Below are 15,044 nucleotides of genomic sequence, written 5' to 3'. Positions count from 1 at the left end.
CGCGGAATCCGCGCGCGGGGGTGTGTTACGAGGAGAATGGGGTGTGCCAGGATCAGGACCCTAAATTCGCAGTTCGCCAAAGAGGCTCCGCAAGTGAACTAGCTACAGATACCTATGTAGGGCAATGTAACTAAGAGGCTACAAACAACAACAAGCCAAAAGTGGCGAAAAGAAGCTAAGCGAAAAAAAACCATATATGGCTCAGGCCACCCTGCCCACGATCCTAGAGTCAGCACCGCGGAAAACAGTGAGGACTCGAGAAGAGAAGGCAGAGACAACCTTGGCGGGACTCGAGAAGGGCACCAAACAGTGCCTCTGCAGGGTGGTGATCCCACACAGGCGACTGTCGAAATGAGGTAACAAGAGCCGCCCAGGACAGACCCACCTCTGTTAACTGAGAGAGAAATTCTATGAGCTTCTGCTGATCCATCGAAGGACATAGCAAAACCGCATGAATCTCTGTTTCCGAGGTAGACTCCGCTCTGATCCGCTGGCACGGTTCACAAGCACGGTCTTCCGGGAGAATACGCACCGCCGAGTAACGACCCGTCTGGATAGCCAGATTATGAGACGCCACCCGCAACCTCGCCATGGCCCGCGCCCGGGCAAAGGGAAGGAAGGTGTAGGGGTGAGGTTTGAGGGATGTTACCGGTGAGGCGGATGAGGGATGGGGGCGGAGGCGGGGGCGGAGATGAGACAAGCGATTGAAACGCTGTACAGCGTCGGTATAAGTAGAATACACCCTTTCCTGGCAAGCGTCTTAGAGAGTGGACCGATCTGCTCACCCTGTGTAAGGTCAATCCCCAGTTGCTGGAACCTATCCCGAGCGACAGAATACCAGCCCCTGTGACCCTGCTCAGCCAAGCGCTGGGAGGAAAGGAAAGCCTCGTGGGCAAGGCGGCCGGGAGGTAGAGCACGTAGATAATCGAAGTAACCCGCAAGTAGGACTGTCCTGCGGTCAAAGAAAGGGAGTTCCGCAAGGTCGTAAAACAGAGGAGCCGTGATCGACCTGGGGGAGACTCCTGTAGCGATGCGCATGGCGGTCCTGTGGAGCATATCATACTCCGCATGGAATGGGCCGTTGAAGGTAACAACTACTCCATATATGAGGTAGGGCTCCACCAGGGCTCTATACAATCTCACGTAAGTCCGAGGGGGGACCCTACCCACCATATGACGAATAGCGTACAGCGAGAAGAGGGTATGTCTGGCTTTCGCGATCGCTTTCCTGCAATGGGACTTGGAGGACCACGCCCGTGTTGCCGAGACTGTAACACCGACGTACTCAAATTCCTCAACAACCTCTAAGGGCGGAGCATCGCGGGAGGTGAATACGCGGAGAGGGGCCGACCGAGTCCGTCGACCTGGAAAGGTAAGAACCTTGGACTTGTCACCATTGATGAGCAACCTCCATCTGGAACAGAATGCCACCAGGGAGTCCAAGAGAGCTTGCAAGCCGGCTTCAGAATGCGCAAATAAGGCAATGTCATCAGCCAGCATAAGGCATGGGACCTTAGTGCCCATCAGGGAGGGAGAGTCTGCACCTGACGGGAACCAAAGATCAGCGAGGAAGATAGCGAATAGAGTTGGTGAGAGAGGGTCTCCCTGGACCACGCCATGGTCGAAGTAAAACGCCGGAGAGTATCCAAAACGTGAACTGACGACACTAGTAGTGTTCGAGTAGAGCGAAGCGACCGCATCAATGATGCGCCCGGCACCCCCCATAACGTGAGGCGTATAGGGCAATGGAATGAATCAAACTGCGGGTTCAGCACCGCCATGGAGCAGCCTGGGACCGCAAGGGTCTCAGATACCACCACATAGTCGACTACCGAGGAGCCGCGAGAATGGAAATTGGTGATGCGGCCCTCGGGGTCCCCGTAACCATCACATCCATTCAAAACCAGCATGTCAGCATCCTTTGACAGGTCCAAGAGGAGCCGGCCTCGGGACGACACGGAGGGATCCATGGACGCTCGAGGAACAGAGGGGAGGTCAGTGGAGAGAGAGCCGGTACGCGCATTTAAGTCACCCAAAATCACCACGGGTCCAGAAAGCGCATACACAGCAGCTTCCCCATAAATAGTTAGGAGAGGGTCTTCCTCATCCACAATGGCAACGCTGTTGGGAGGAGGGGCGTAAGCGAAGCAACAACTTACTCCACAAACAGCCAACCAGATCCAGTCCCTGTCAGAGTCACCATTGAGGCGAAGGACCTTGACTTCCGAGGCAAGCGAGTTCCTGACATAGACAGCAGATCCCCCATGCCCATGAGTACTGCGCATGTGACGGCGCACCACTCTAGGCGAATGGAAGAGACGAAATCCAGGGATTTCAATAAGATGAGCAAGTTCGGGGTAGGTCCAGTCCTCCCCCAAGTGCAAGATATCGATATCAGACATAGCAAGGTCATGAAGATCATTAAAATCATTAGATTGTCGGAGCTTAGCAGGTACACTACCCCCAACGTTCCAAGAAACAATGGTGATAGCGGACTTCTGGCGCTAACTCTCAATCGGAGGAGGGGTGCTGGTTGGGACGGCCTCTGGACCGGTAGCAGAACCATTGGGTTCAGGGGTCACCCATTTCGAGAAAAGTCCATCTTTAAACTCCGCAATACGCAACCCTCCACGCAGCCTCAGGTCACGACCCGAGCTTCGTCCACAGAGAACCTCACCACGCAATTTCTCACGTGTTTGGATCTCCGCAGGAGTCAAGTCTGGTGTAGCGCGGAAGCCGGTGAGGGGACGTTTCCCTAAGTCACCTGACTCAGGTTCTGAGTCGGGAGGGGACGGAGGGCGAGGAAGATGCTGTTGAGGAGTATGAATGTTCGTCCCCCCGCTAGGAGGGATAATGGGGACAGGGCGAGGATCCTGGGGAGGGGGGGCGGCAGGAGCAGGAGCTCGGCTTTCTCCCTTCCCCAAGGCCTGGGAGTAGGACTTCTTCCCAATCGACCCGACCGTTTTAGCGAGCGCGTCGACTGATTACACGAGGTTGTCTAGAATCCCCCTTTGGGTACTAGACTGAAGTGCTTCCGCTTGGATCGAGTCCCTCAACGGCAGGATTCTCTCATCGAAAAGAGCACCCAAATCCGTTCTAGAGACCAACCCAGTGGTAGCATCCGAAACCAACTTCTCTACCGCCGAGGAGAGTGGGCCTGAAGGCAACAGAGCAGAGATAGCGGAATCTTCGACAAGCTTGGAGATGGAGGCTGGAGAGACGGACTCCTTGACCTTCTCCATAGCAGAGCCAAGATCCGCTATCTTCTGGCCCATCGCAGTATAAGTGGACGACTTAGGAATAGTATTGCAGACGTTCTCAACCATCGTAAGCCGCGGGAGAATAGGTGATTCCATGGGAGTCCTGAAATCCTTGCCAAGGGAATTCTCAATGACATCCACGGGAGATTTGAACCCTTCCAGGTCTCGCAATTGAGCCCGTAGAAGAGAGGAGTTGGAGGAAGTACGAAGGGATTGTACTTGATCCTCGAGTGCCTTGATACGCTTCTCAGAACTAGCCGAGTGCCCAACAAGGAGAGTAATAAGTTGACGCAGGGATGGTGGAGTGTCGACTGGGACCAATCCGAGAACGGCCGGTTCAATCGCGCTCCAATCCTTGGTAAAGAGAGAGACGCCCAGGTCTTCGTCGTCAGATGGGTTGTCGTGCGTGTCCTCTCGTTCTAGCCGAGGTCCCCCCCCAAAAGGAGGAGGGCGAGCGGGCGTAGAAGAGGAGACAGGAGAGTGTTGCATAAGCGGGTTAGAGTCTGGTACCGCTGAGAATTGTATTAAGTCGGCTTGCGTGGAGGGAGGTTTCGCCCTCTGACGAACCGGAGACAAGACGGCTGGTGGAGGGAGCGACCCCTGAGGTAATGGGCTCGCCGTCAGAACCCTGGACATGAAAGTCAGAGGAACTGGCAGAGAGGACAGGAGCTGTAGAGAGAAGAGGAGCAATGGTTGGAGCCGGTCTGGAAGTCGATTCCGATGGAGTGGAGATGTGTTGAGGATTCAGGGGCTCCATGGGCGAGTCCGGTTCTCCCGAGGGAGAAGCCGGAAAAGTTCCCGGAGCTGATGAACCAGTTGATGTAGACAAAACTAAGCGTTTTACTGTTTTCTGACTCTGAATACGACTTTTTTATTTTGTTGTTTGTGTAATGCTTACCATATGCTTACCGTATGCTGGGTTTACGTGGATTTGCAACGTCACCGCACATCCATGCACAGAAGCTGCGCCTCCGTACACTTCGAGAAAAAAGACGTAGACGATCATAAGGAAGCGACTGATCCAGCATACACCCCATCGACAACCCATCCTCTACACCAAGGATGGTCCACGGCACCTCCCTACTTGGGTTACTTATCCCGACTTTCGAGTCCGTTCTTGAAGTAGTCTGTCTTTCCGGCGCAGGATGGTGGCTCGCAAAGTCTGGGCTCATAGACAAGGACATGCAGAAGAAGTTAGCAGCGCTGAATATGACGCTCTTTACGCCCTGTCTTATCTTTGTCAAGCTGGCGAGTTCGGTCAATGCGGAGGAGATGAAGAAGTTGTGGATTCTCCCTGTGGGATTCGCGATCTTGTGTGGCATCAGTTTCTTCGTGGGACACTTGAGCGGAAGGATATTCGGTTTGAGGGGCAGAGAAAGTCTGTTTGTGGTCGCTTGTACGGTTTTCCAGAACGTATGTATTAAGACCATTGTATTTGAGGCATATATGCTAACCTATCTGATCAGAGCAATTCCCTTCCCATTGCCCTTGTTACATCCCTCGCACGAACCGAAGAACGTCTACTGTGGAACCAGCTACCAAACGACACTCAGGATGCTGTAGCATCGCGCGGTATCCTTTACTTGCTTATCTTCGCCCAGCTTGGTCTCGTGATCCGTTGGTCGTATGGTGCCAAGTACCTCCTTGCACCTGCCCCCGTTGACGGCGATGAAGAAACTAGCATTGGAGCGAACATCGGACGTGAAGCGAATGATTTGTTGGATGAAAGCGATCCGGAGGATGACGAGGACGTAATCGAGGAGACTACTCCTTTGACCAGGAAGGTCATGAAGAGGCCAAAGCCAGTGAACGTCGGCGGACACGACTCCGGACACAACACGGGTACAAACCCCAGCCCTCGCAACCCAAGCTCCAACCACATTACCTCTTTCCCTTCTCTCAACGGCAATGGCAGCGCTCACACTGTCGAGAAGAATCCGCTGTGGAAGCGCATCGGAGTCACTCTTCTCGATTTCCTCAATCCTCCTCTCTCCGCATTGCTCACCGCATGTTTCGTCGCCGCTATCCCACCTTTGCAGGATTTCTTCTTCAAGCCCGGAACCTTCGTCAATAACTCCTTTACCTCTGCCATCAAGACCATGTCCCAAATGGCCGTTCCTTTGATTTTGATCGTTCTTGGTGCGAACCTCTCTTCGGACATCAAGGCGCCTGCAAATCTCTCGCCTGAGCGTCGCGCCTTAGAGAACCGCACTGTTTGGGCCGCTATCTTCGGCAAGATGCTCGTGATCCCGGTCTTCCTCTGTCCGATCATGACCATCATCGCCAAGTACTTTGACTACGGAATCATTGACGATCCCGTCTTTACTGTCGTTATGTTTTTGTTGATTGGATCGCCCACGGCTCTCACATTGCATCAGATCTGTCAGATGAACGGCGTATACGAAAGAGAGATGGCACGGGTTTTGTTTTACAGTTATGCGTGGTTCACGGTGCCGAGTACTTTGATTCTGGTTACGCTGAGCTTGGAGGTCGTGGAGTGGGCCACTGGAGTTGGTCATTGACTTGATACGATGAAGACAATCGAGCATTCGTTATGATTATGATAGAACTGAATTCCGTTGAATCGTTACTTTTCCTGCGCTCCCCAGGCTTAGGGTTTGCTTTGCCCTACGCCGGACTCACGTGCGCGCACCCTGCAAAACTACCTTCCCGTAAAATTCGGGTTTACTCGTCCGTCACCACCTAACCAGCACAGCAGCAAAATGGGTCGCGTTATCAGAGCTCAGAGGAAGTCCGGTGGTATCTTCAAGTCCCACACCCGTTTGAGGAAGGGTGCTGCCCAGCACCGTACCCTCGACTACGCTGAGCGTCACGGTTACGTTCGTGGTGTCGTCAGGGAGATCATCCACGACCCTGGACGAGGTTAGTCGACTTCTATCCGAGAAGATGATTCGGACGGGGACAGTTTTCGTTCTGAAAACTTGGTTCTGCCGCAAAGACGTGCATGCCGGCTGGCGAAAAGCGGATGCGTTTGCGTGCAATTTTATGTTGAAAGCCGGCCCTTATGGTGCCTTTATTACATGGTTTCTATTTTGTGAAAGATTTTATCGGTGATCGTGAGGGATATGATCCGATACCGTCCTCAGAAAATGCTGTGGAACAAGGAACGGGGTGTGCGCACGAACCGTAACGGATCGTGTTGTATATACTGCCGTTATTCGTCGTTGGTCTGCCTAACCTTGGATGACCCGCGATGCATGGTGTCAGTATCGGTGGACACGGAACCTTGGCATGTCCTCTGAAGAATCATCTCCATCGGGCATTAGGTTCTTTGGAATGATTACTAACTTGCCACAGGTGCCCCCCTCGCCAAGGTTGTCTTCCGTGACCCTTACCGCTACAAGCAGCACACCGAGACCTTCATCGCCAACGAGGGTATGCACACCGGTCAGTTCATCTACACCGGTAAGAAGGCCGCTTTGACCGTCGGTAACATCCTTCCCCTCTCCGCCATGCCTGAGGGTACCATCATCTCCAACGTCGAGGAGAAGGCTGGTGACCGTGGAGCTCTCGGCCGTACCTCCGGTAATTACGTTATCGTTGTTGGTCACGGTGAGGACGGCAAGACCCGTCTTAAGCTTCCTTCCGGTGCCAAGAAGATCGTCTCTTCTGAGTGCCGTGGTATGATCGGTATCGTTGCCGGTGGTGGACGTATCGACAAGCCCCTCTTGAAGGCTGGTCGTGCCTTCCACAAGTACAAGGTCAAGCGTAACAGCTGGCCCCGTACTCGTGGTGTTGCCATGAACCCCGTTGATCACCCTCACGGAGGTGGTAACCACCAGCACATTGGTACGTTTTATTGCTATCTCATGCCTCTATCATATTTACTGACTCGCTTCCTACAGGTAAGGCTTCTACCATCTCCCGCTACGCCGTCTCTGGTCAGAAGGTCGGTCTTATTGCTGCCCGCAGGACTGGTCTCCTCCGTGGTACCAAGGGCAAGGAGGAGTAAGTATTTTGACATTAACCTGTCAAAATGCCTGCTGTCTTTTTGGTCCCGGGTGGTGTCTGGGGGGCGTGACGGTGAAAAGGCTGGGGTTCGGGTGTGTGTGCGTGTTCCGTCATATATCAGCTGTGCATCGTCCTTCTTTGCCGTCACAAATAAAAACGTTGTCCCAAATATTTCTCCAATCCCTGACTTCTCATGACGTCTTGAAACCTTGCCCCGTCCTGTGCTGTTCACATGTTTCCTTCCTCGCCTGCCCAGCTGCTGCCAGAAGATTGCATGCACCGTGGGCAAAAAGTAGAGCTGACGATGGTCATCTCCTTTTTCAATCCCTGTTTGCGAAACGTCACCGAGAGCAGATTGTGAGGTCTTGGGGATATTGACCTGGTTATTAGGCCTAAACCGGCAGCTAGGTTCTGGACAATTAAAGCCACCAAGGACGAAATCCTGATAAATTGACCTACAGTTTTTCAAAAGAACCCAGGGCCCTACCATGCTGGCGAGGATGCTCGTTGAACCTGGAATGCTTAAAGGGCAGCGCAGATTCACACCGCTATTTACGGCGTACGGTTTCGAAATACACCCAACTTCAACTTGTTGCTGCAGCTGTACAGAAGTGATCGCAAGAGATGTCGCTCAAATGTCAACTATTTATCAGATCCTCTACTCCTAAAGCTAACTATGCTAAAGAGATTTCCCTAACGTTAACCTCATGTCACCGTATCATCTCATTTGCATGTCATCTACCTCATAACCTGATTCGCATAAGCCATCGGCGGCAACTTCGGATGCTCAACCGCCGTAAACGTCTCAAACTTCATCTTCAAATCCTTGTCCTTCCCCTCAATCTTAATCCACGCCCCCAAATTCCCCTGCTGGTCACAATAATTCGGTGCCGAGAAAATCGTGACACACCGTCCATCGTGCTCGACTTCATACCCTCCCATCCGGACTTCGTGGGATCGAATGATAGCGTCGAGACCGTTGTTCTCGCAGAATCGTTTGGTGATATCGGGTCCGAATTGGAGGCCTACACCGCGTTTTGAGGGACCACGACCGGGTTCGGGTTGGGGATCTGTCCAGAGCATTTCCATCATGAGGCCTTCTTGTCCGGGTTGGCGTCTCGCGTGTCTGTTGAGTTTTCGGACGTCGTCGAGGGTGATGGTGTCATCTGAGAACAATCCACCGTGGAGAACGAAGTACTTGCCGCCGATCAGGCATGCAAGTGGGAGAGCTGAGAAAGACTCAGAGAAGAGCTTGAAGGTGAGCTCGTTGTACTTTGCCTTGCACTCACCCTCGAAACCGTAGATTTTGTTCATGTCGTCCGTTTCATGGTTTCCTCTGTTCAGGAAGATATGGTTGGGATACAACCACTTGTACGCATAAAACATCAACGCCACCTCCGTAGACCAAGATCCTCTATCCACGAAATCTCCGTTGAAGAGATATGGTCGTTGCGGCGATGGCGTTCCATTCCGCCTGAAAATCTCCAAAACATCAAAGAACTGGCCATGCGTATCACCACAAACAGTCAACACCTGATCCTCCTTGACGTCGATCTCCACCATCGTCGGCTCATTATATACAATATCCCTCACAGCCTTCAAGATCTGATAAACATACTTCTTAGGAATCGTCTTCCCATTCTTGAACCGCTCGACCATATCCTGCACAAACTCCTCCGTCATCTCCTCACCGAGTCTAACACCATCATACCCCTCCTCCACAACCATACTCTTCAACTCCAAACTCTCAAACGCAGACGGGGGATCCGCAACCGCAATCGCCTCCTCAAACGCCATTTTCCGCACCAACTTGTCGCATTCCGCCAATTTTGTGCGAGCGTCTTTATCCGCGGGTGCTTTCTTCACCAACATCCTAAAATCCTTCAACGCGTCCTTCGGCTTCGCAATCGCCGCATAGGCCACCGCCCTCCGATAATAGCTCTTGGCATAATTAGGATCAATCGCGATAGCCTTGCTTGCGTCCGCAACAGCCAACCCATACATCTCACTCTTGATATACGCCTGTGCCCGATTCGCCCAGTACACGACCTTGGTGGCATCGAGCTCGATAGCCTTGGTGTACAAATTGATCGCTTCGTCGTAGTTGGCTTTCAAGAGGTGGGCGTTTGCGCCATTTTTGAATTCGGCGGCTTTGTCGATGTCTTCTTGGGACGGGTTCATGTTCTCGACTGCGGACGCGACGGTGCTGACGGAGAGAGTAGGGCTCGAAATGGGGCTCTGAGAGGCCTCGGAGGAGGTTGATACTACGTCGCTCATGTATACGGCTGCGATTGATTGTACGGTGGTGTGTTCGAGCCGAGGCCGAGGCGCAAGTTCATGAACTTTCTGTGATCGCTCGGTGTGGGGGTTGCGTCGCGCGCACGAACTTGCATCACCAGCAAACGAAATGCATTTGTAGCAAAAGAATGAAACCCTTCCCAAATAAAAGATTGTCCAGTCCTGCTGGAAACGCTGCTGTAAAGAGAACCACCGATAACAACTCCATAGCCCAATGAAATGACGAAAAACAGTCCCAGAGACAAACGCTCTCCTCCCTCTATAAGTGACTGACCGGAGACGTCCTCACATAGTCCCAGAATCAGCATCAGACACCTCAGCTTCATCCTCCTCGTCCTCACACTCCGCCTCGGTCATCTCCACATCACTCGCTTCCTCATACTCAAAATCCTCCTCCTCACCACTATCATACCAAAAGCCCTCATCATCCAACTCTACAGCTGGCGTCGTAGCCTTCTTCACCACGAAATCCGCCGTACTCGGCATCTTGAAATCCTTCGGGATATCCGCCTTCGTCTCCTCGACCTGTTTCTGCACAATACTCCTATACTCGTCGCGGTCTTTGCGCCAGAGGACGCCAGCGTCGACGTTGGCGGGGGAAGAGCAGTTGGGGTCTTCGAGGAGGGACATGATCGAGAGGATGATTGACTCGACGGATTGGGCGGGGGACCAGCGTTCTGCGGCGGATTCGCCGGATTGAGGGTCGTCACCGGGAGGGTGGAGGATGGAGATGCAGAGTTTGCCGTCCTTGTAGATGTTTGGGTGGAAGACTGGTCGGAGGAAGCGGAATGAGGGTGGCATGAACGGGTAATCCTGTGCAAGGCTGATCAGCACGTTTACTTATAAACTGGCGGGAAAGCTTCGTACCCTCGGGAACTTGATCTCAGCCTTGTAGTATCCACCATAATACACGCTATCCTTGTCAGTTGGCGCAATACCAATCTGCCAGACAAAGATATTGTCGTTGACCAACTACTCCATTCATTAGCATTCATCCCAGCATACACGACGATATGACGTACCTCAGCATACACGCCAGGAAGACCCTTCTTCCCAGTCAAATCCCTGAACTGCTTTGTAAGAAGCGGAGCTGCGCTGCTCATCTTTAAATAACACTGGGTTGGAATAGACAGAGAGGTTGCAATTGCCGGAGGAGGCGGCGGGCATATATACGTGCTAGTTGGGGCGTATGCCGTATGCCGATACTGCCAGGTGCAAAATTCCTGACACAGCGCGTCTTAGGTGCATCTGCGCGGAATCAGCCCAAACCACAAACAACCCAACAACTCCATCAAAATGCCTTCTAAACGAAGGCAGGCAACGCAGAACGATTCATCGGAACGCAGGCTATCTGCTCGTACCACCAGACCGGCCCCGCACCTTGTCGATGATGCCCGTGAAACAACAGCAACCGAACCACCAAGGACCCAGCAGAGGTCTAAAAACATCATCGAAGTTCCGGATGAGCCTACCCCTGTTGACCTTGACATCGCTATCGATGATTTCACTGCTATGCTCACTGTCACCCACGAACCAAAGGTTAAATACGCCCATGCACCATTCATTGTCGACCCCATCAAACACTAAGGCGAATGTAAAGGTCGAGTTGACAGAGGCAGTGCTCGAGGAGTTACGGGATGATCAAGACCTGCCTGGGGGTTATTACCTTACGCAATTTCACCGCGAAAAATGCAATGGAAGGTCCTCCGTGGAAAGAGCCAAGACCGTGATGCTCCATGGAACCGGCTACGCCGTGAACTCGGCTGGAAAACCTTCGTCGAAGCTGTCAATGTCGAGCGCTTATCACCTAAGCCTGAATGGCAGGCCTTCATCAATGTTGATTCGCATTACTCCCTTCCGAAGTCGGCCTACTAAAGTGAGAACGACTCCCACTCTCAGGCCCCGCTACGCCCCTCTCAAGTCAGGAAACGGTCTCAAACTGCTCAGCCTAGACACCCTAAGAGTGCTACGGTTGCGCATCTTCAGAATATCGAAGCTGGATTCGAGGGTGACCCAGCTAAGTACGACAAGCTTGCTGCGCTACATGCACTTCAAGCCCGCTGGATGTGCTCACAGCATCACCAAAGCATCTGCTACATTCACCCTCTCAGCAGAGTCCATCGCCGTGTCAACTACATGCAGCAAGACCACTGGGCGATTGCTGTTGTCGAACGTAGTTCTACGGTCACCATCGAAAGGCCTCCCATTTCAGACTCAGTCTTCAAGGACTTTTACGAAGCATTTCAGCGAGCGGATATACCGGCTAGCACACCTCATTCTAGCTTCAGCTCAGCAGGGTATCCAATGCTGCCTACTCCGCTGTCTGCTGACACGGTGCATCCATTTTGTCAAGCACCCCAGCCCCCAACAACCTCATGAGAGGCTCCAGCTCTCTTATGGGACCAGCAGCAGACGATCTGGACGGATTCCTGGAGTTTGTACGGGAGCATTTGCCTGCCTACACCAACTTCGACATCAATATTGCCCGGCAGGGCGTAATTGACAATGGCCTACGCCTCGAGGACCTCAAACGCTGCCCCAGGAAGGATATTGGAATGATCAAGATGGGATGGTTGATCACAATGCAAGAATTCTGGCCTAGATGGAAGACTGCCCAGTGAAATATGCATGCTTGGAAGCGGAGGCTTGAACCACCAATTTTTGAGGGCGCAGACGACTGAAAGTTTGATAGATGCCTCATCGTATATAGGTCTTTATTGTATCAAGTTTTCGCTTCATTCTAGCTCGTGGTTGTTGAGCATTAAGCTTACGCAGTCTCCGTACTCAAATACAACAGTTGACGTAGTGTCAAGATTTATGCACATAGCCTACCAAAGGGGTTAGTTGCATGACTAAACCCCGACTTAGTGCCTGCATTTGGACCCCCCCCCCCGTACAGCCATTTTGCGTCCGTGGGAATTCAAGTCGTCAGAAAATACATATATTGCTTAGTTCGACTATTCATCATCATCCGCAAGGATAGGTTCAGGTCCCTGCAACTCAGCAGCTGCGAGCAAGGCCATTTCACGACTGCTGTCGGCATAAGCTGTAAGCGGTACCTGGGTTAATGCATACCCGCAGTTCTTGAACATGTTGAGGGTTTCGGCCGTACAAGTACTGAATATACTGCATACCATTCAGTGAATCCCTCGAGTAACACCACCTTATTCACCGCCTCTAGATATTCGTCGATTTGAGGCTTGCGGCCACAAGTACGATGACCGGCAAGCTCACTGGTGTCCTGCTCTTCATACCTCTTAACAATTCGGAAAACGGCGCGGACTGAAGTACTTGCGATTTCGCTGAGTGTGATGGGATCGGCTCTCTTGATGTAATGGTGGATAAATAGATCTTGGACAGGGTTGGCGATGATCTTCCCATGCATTTTCGCCTTATCCTGGCCTTCCGAGCCCTTCAATGGAGTTGTTTGGAGGCCTTTTAACGGGAGGGTATGCGAGACTGCGCGCACCTGCAGTGAGTTGTGTCAAGAATTTTGCCTTTAGCTGTAAGTTCCCTGCACGAGCGAGGTCTGCAGATCTGGCCGGTGAGCAACGAGAAAGAGCAAATATGTCACCACCACCGGGATTAGAAGGTTTCTTGAGTCCAGGAGACGAAGTCGATGTTGTCAACGAGACGAGGAAGAGGGCGCGAGAGCAGTGTGCTCCGCTTGTGAAGGGTGTGTTGTGCCGTCTTGGCGAATCAAGTGATTTGCGCTGATCATGTACATATCATAGCTTTCGCGGAGTGCTGTGCCGGACGGACAATCTCCATGCTGTGGGCATGTAGCGATCAGAAGAAGGCGATGATGGATTGTGTACAGATTCAGTGAGTTACTGATTACTGTCCGAAGACGCGCAATGGATACACCGACTAACGATCATATAGCTCTACTCACGAACGTCTCGACAAAGTCCGCGATGAGTTTATTAGGGAGAAAGAGGACAAGGCCGCAGCAGTGAAAAAGCTGCAGCAGTAAGAAAGGCAGGGACTCGAAGACGTCACGAAGGTTCGCGGAAGTGCTCTACAGAACCTCATTTTATAAAGCATCACCACTCCGATGCGAAAGCTCCATTCTCTCTAACTGTCCTACTTTGTCACAATACTGACAACATCTCCCTCTGCCACCATATGCGTCAACCCCACTCTCTGCGGACTATGCTTCGCACTCGCCCCCCAAACAAGCGCATACCTAAAATGCTCCGCCAACGTCCTATGAATCGAATGACACACATTCTCGATACTACTCGCCTCCCGCACAATCAACGCATCACTGAAATCCGGCGCCTTCCCCTTCCTCTTCGTGTAAACTCGTAGGAGTCCCAGTTCTTCCCAGATTCGGTCGACGAGGTGTTCGAGATTGAGATTCATTTCGCAGGAGATGACGACGGTGTGTGGTTCCCGCGCGAGACGCTCGAGCTCTTCCATGGAGATTCCGTCGATTTTGTTGTAGACGTAAAGACATTTAACGTATTTTCTCGTGCCGATGATGACGTCGATAAAATCATCCACGGTACAGTCTTCGCGGATCATCACGTCTGCGTTATGGATTTCTGTGATATTCTCGTTAGCCCTTCCATTTCCGAAAATGCTCGTCGAGAGTATCACATACTGTAATCTCTCAGAATATTCATCACCATCTTCTCGTCCATATACGTTAACGATTTGCAGGTCGTGTTGAACGTAATCCCCCCCCCCTTCTTAATTTTGAAAACGATATCAGGTTTCGGTCTGTTCAGCCTAATGCCAACCGCCTCCAACTCCGCCGTCAACTGCGCTTTTTGCTCCCTACTCTTCGTTGCGTCCAAAACCATCAAAATAACATCCGCAGTCTTCGCAACAGCCACGACTTGTCGTCCGCGACCTTTTCCTTGGGAGGCACCTTGGATGATTCCGGGGAGATCGAGGGCTTGGATTTCGGCGCCGTGGTAGTTGATTACACCCGGAATCGCTGTCAACGTCGTAAACTCATAACTTGCAACCTCACTCTTCGTCTCCGTAATCTTTGATAACAGGGTCGATTTACCAACCGACGGAAACCCAATAAACACGACTCGTGCATCTCCGGACTTCAGCACGTCGAATCCTTCTCCGGGTTTGGAGGATTTGGTCGTTGGTTCGAGGAGTTGAGCACGGTATTTTGCGAGTTTGGCTTTGAGGAGACCCAGGTGGTATTCTGTTGCCTTGTTCTTCTGGGTACGAGCCATCTCCTCCTCGATGTCTTTGATCTTTTCAAGGATACCCATGGCTGGTTATTGTTCTTTCTTTGTCGATTGATAGGTGGAAGGGATAACTGGGGATAGGAAGTGGTCGAGGACAAAAAGTTGGAGAGGTTCGACGTATACGGCAGCCGCACTGTAACGTTCATTGCAGGTCCTATGATGATAACCAGGGTAAATACATGAATATGTATGAAAAGGACTTGAATCAGCGAATCAAATACAGAATTCAAGATGTCTTGCCGCCTTAAGTAAGGAGCATAGGCTCGAGACTGTACCCAGCTGCAGGATTGTACAT

At 52.0% G+C, this 15,044-nt stretch overlaps 10 protein-coding genes across 10 annotated transcripts; 4 read left to right on the top strand and 6 right to left on the bottom strand.

Moving 5' to 3' along the window:
• Positions 1-645: 645 nt before the first annotated feature.
• Positions 646-2,402, bottom strand: SAICODRAFT_7925 (uncharacterized protein; the record flags this gene model as incomplete). The annotated part of the gene is made up of 3 exons (XM_019171146.1): positions 646-1,129; positions 1,190-1,386; positions 1,986-2,402. The coding sequence occupies 3 exons, from the start codon at positions 2,400-2,402 to the stop codon at positions 646-648; spliced, it is 1,098 nt and encodes a 365-aa protein (XP_019023609.1).
• A 582-nt stretch (positions 2,403-2,984) lies between these two features.
• Positions 2,985-3,896, bottom strand: SAICODRAFT_7924 (uncharacterized protein; the record flags this gene model as incomplete). Its single annotated transcript, XM_019171145.1, has 1 exon — positions 2,985-3,896. One exon carries the CDS (start codon positions 3,894-3,896, stop codon positions 2,985-2,987), a length of 912 nt encoding a protein of 303 aa, XP_019023608.1.
• A 377-nt stretch (positions 3,897-4,273) lies between these two features.
• SAICODRAFT_93372 (auxin efflux carrier) lies at positions 4,274-5,797 on the top strand. The gene is made up of 2 exons (XM_019171868.1): positions 4,274-4,673; positions 4,727-5,797. The coding sequence occupies exons 1-2, from the start codon at positions 4,323-4,325 to the stop codon at positions 5,780-5,782; spliced, it is 1,407 nt and encodes a 468-aa protein (XP_019023607.1). The 5' UTR covers positions 4,274-4,322; the 3' UTR covers positions 5,783-5,797.
• A 158-nt stretch (positions 5,798-5,955) lies between these two features.
• Positions 5,956-7,250, top strand: SAICODRAFT_93368 (60S ribosomal protein L8). The gene is made up of 3 exons (XM_019171867.1): positions 5,956-6,143; positions 6,579-7,070; positions 7,127-7,250. The coding sequence occupies exons 1-3, from the start codon at positions 5,984-5,986 to the stop codon at positions 7,231-7,233; spliced, it is 759 nt and encodes a 252-aa protein (XP_019023606.1). The 5' UTR covers positions 5,956-5,983; the 3' UTR covers positions 7,234-7,250.
• A 302-nt stretch (positions 7,251-7,552) lies between these two features.
• Positions 7,553-9,542, bottom strand: SAICODRAFT_66107 (protein phosphatase 5; the record flags this gene model as incomplete). The annotated part of the gene is made up of 2 exons (XM_019170195.1): positions 8,167-9,542; positions 7,553-7,559 (listed from the first exon to the last, which is right to left on the bottom strand). The coding sequence occupies exons 1-2, from the start codon at positions 9,507-9,509 to the stop codon at positions 7,553-7,555; spliced, it is 1,350 nt and encodes a 449-aa protein (XP_019023605.1). The 5' UTR covers positions 9,510-9,542.
• Positions 9,543-9,625: 83 nt separating this feature from the next.
• On the bottom strand, positions 9,626-10,672 carry SAICODRAFT_66105 (uncharacterized protein). Its single transcript, XM_019170194.1, has 3 exons — positions 10,553-10,672; positions 10,398-10,502; positions 9,626-10,343 (listed from the first exon to the last, which is right to left on the bottom strand). Exons 1-3 carry the CDS (start codon positions 10,631-10,633, stop codon positions 9,816-9,818), a joined length of 714 nt encoding a protein of 237 aa, XP_019023604.1. The 5' UTR covers positions 10,634-10,672; the 3' UTR covers positions 9,626-9,815.
• A 1,143-nt stretch (positions 10,673-11,815) lies between these two features.
• Positions 11,816-12,330, top strand: SAICODRAFT_30643 (uncharacterized protein; the record flags this gene model as incomplete). The annotated part of the gene is made up of 1 exon (XM_019167730.1): positions 11,816-12,330. A coding segment is annotated over one exon (258 nt), but the record flags the coding sequence as incomplete, so codon positions are not given.
• A 146-nt stretch (positions 12,331-12,476) lies between these two features.
• Positions 12,477-13,048, bottom strand: SAICODRAFT_129578 (uncharacterized protein). Its single transcript, XM_019165414.1, has one exon. It carries the CDS (start codon positions 12,913-12,915, stop codon positions 12,595-12,597), a length of 321 nt encoding a protein of 106 aa, XP_019023602.1. The 5' UTR covers positions 12,916-13,048; the 3' UTR covers positions 12,477-12,594.
• A 49-nt stretch (positions 13,049-13,097) lies between these two features.
• SAICODRAFT_19676 (uncharacterized protein) lies at positions 13,098-13,683 on the top strand (the record flags this gene model as incomplete). The annotated part of the gene is made up of 3 exons (XM_019166141.1): positions 13,098-13,206; positions 13,265-13,355; positions 13,416-13,683. The coding sequence occupies 3 exons, from the start codon at positions 13,098-13,100 to the stop codon at positions 13,504-13,506; spliced, it is 291 nt and encodes a 96-aa protein (XP_019023601.1). The 3' UTR covers positions 13,507-13,683.
• Positions 13,501-14,852, bottom strand: SAICODRAFT_81148 (GTP-binding protein). The gene is made up of 2 exons (XM_019171229.1): positions 14,140-14,852; positions 13,501-14,080 (listed from the first exon to the last, which is right to left on the bottom strand). The coding sequence occupies exons 1-2, from the start codon at positions 14,771-14,773 to the stop codon at positions 13,617-13,619; spliced, it is 1,098 nt and encodes a 365-aa protein (XP_019023600.1). The 5' UTR covers positions 14,774-14,852; the 3' UTR covers positions 13,501-13,616.
• Between the last annotated feature and the right edge of the window lie 192 nt (positions 14,853-15,044).

The sequence above is a fragment of the Saitoella complicata genome (genome assembly GCF_001661265.1).
Source record: "Saitoella complicata NRRL Y-17804 unplaced genomic scaffold SAICOscaffold_14, whole genome shotgun sequence".
NCBI lineage: Eukaryota > Fungi > Ascomycota > Saitoellomycetes > Saitoellales > Saitoellaceae > Saitoella > Saitoella complicata.
Note: the sequence above shows the minus strand (reverse complement) of the source record. Positions and strands in the feature narration are given on the sequence as shown.

Coding starts and splice junctions, on each gene's coding strand:
- SAICODRAFT_129578 (XM_019165414.1), bottom strand. CDS start 12,915: ATGCATGGGAAGATCATCGCCAACCCTGTCCAAGATCTATTTATCCAC.
- SAICODRAFT_93368 (XM_019171867.1), top strand. CDS start 5,984: ATGGGTCGCGTTATCAGAGCTCAGAGGAAGTCCGGTGGTATCTTCAAG. Junction 6,144..6,578: donor CATCCACGACCCTGGACGAG/GTTAGTCGACTT, acceptor AACTTGCCACAG/GTGCCCCCCTCGCCAAGGTT. Junction 7,071..7,126: donor TGGTAACCACCAGCACATTG/GTACGTTTTATT, acceptor CGCTTCCTACAG/GTAAGGCTTCTACCATCTCC.
- SAICODRAFT_81148 (XM_019171229.1), bottom strand. CDS start 14,773: ATGGGTATCCTTGAAAAGATCAAAGACATCGAGGAGGAGATGGCTCGT. Junction 14,081..14,139: donor GAATATTCTGAGAGATTACA/GTATGTGATACT, acceptor AGAATATCACAG/AAATCCATAACGCAGACGTG.
- SAICODRAFT_66105 (XM_019170194.1), bottom strand. CDS start 10,633: ATGAGCAGCGCAGCTCCGCTTCTTACAAAGCAGTTCAGGGATTTGACT. Junction 10,503..10,552: donor TTCCTGGCGTGTATGCTGAG/GTACGTCATATC, acceptor TGAATGGAGTAG/TTGGTCAACGACAATATCTT. Junction 10,344..10,397: donor CTGAGATCAAGTTCCCGAGG/GTACGAAGCTTT, acceptor AGCCTTGCACAG/GATTACCCGTTCATGCCACC.
- SAICODRAFT_93372 (XM_019171868.1), top strand. CDS start 4,323: ATGGTCCACGGCACCTCCCTACTTGGGTTACTTATCCCGACTTTCGAG. Junction 4,674..4,726: donor CTTGTACGGTTTTCCAGAAC/GTATGTATTAAG, acceptor CTATCTGATCAG/AGCAATTCCCTTCCCATTGC.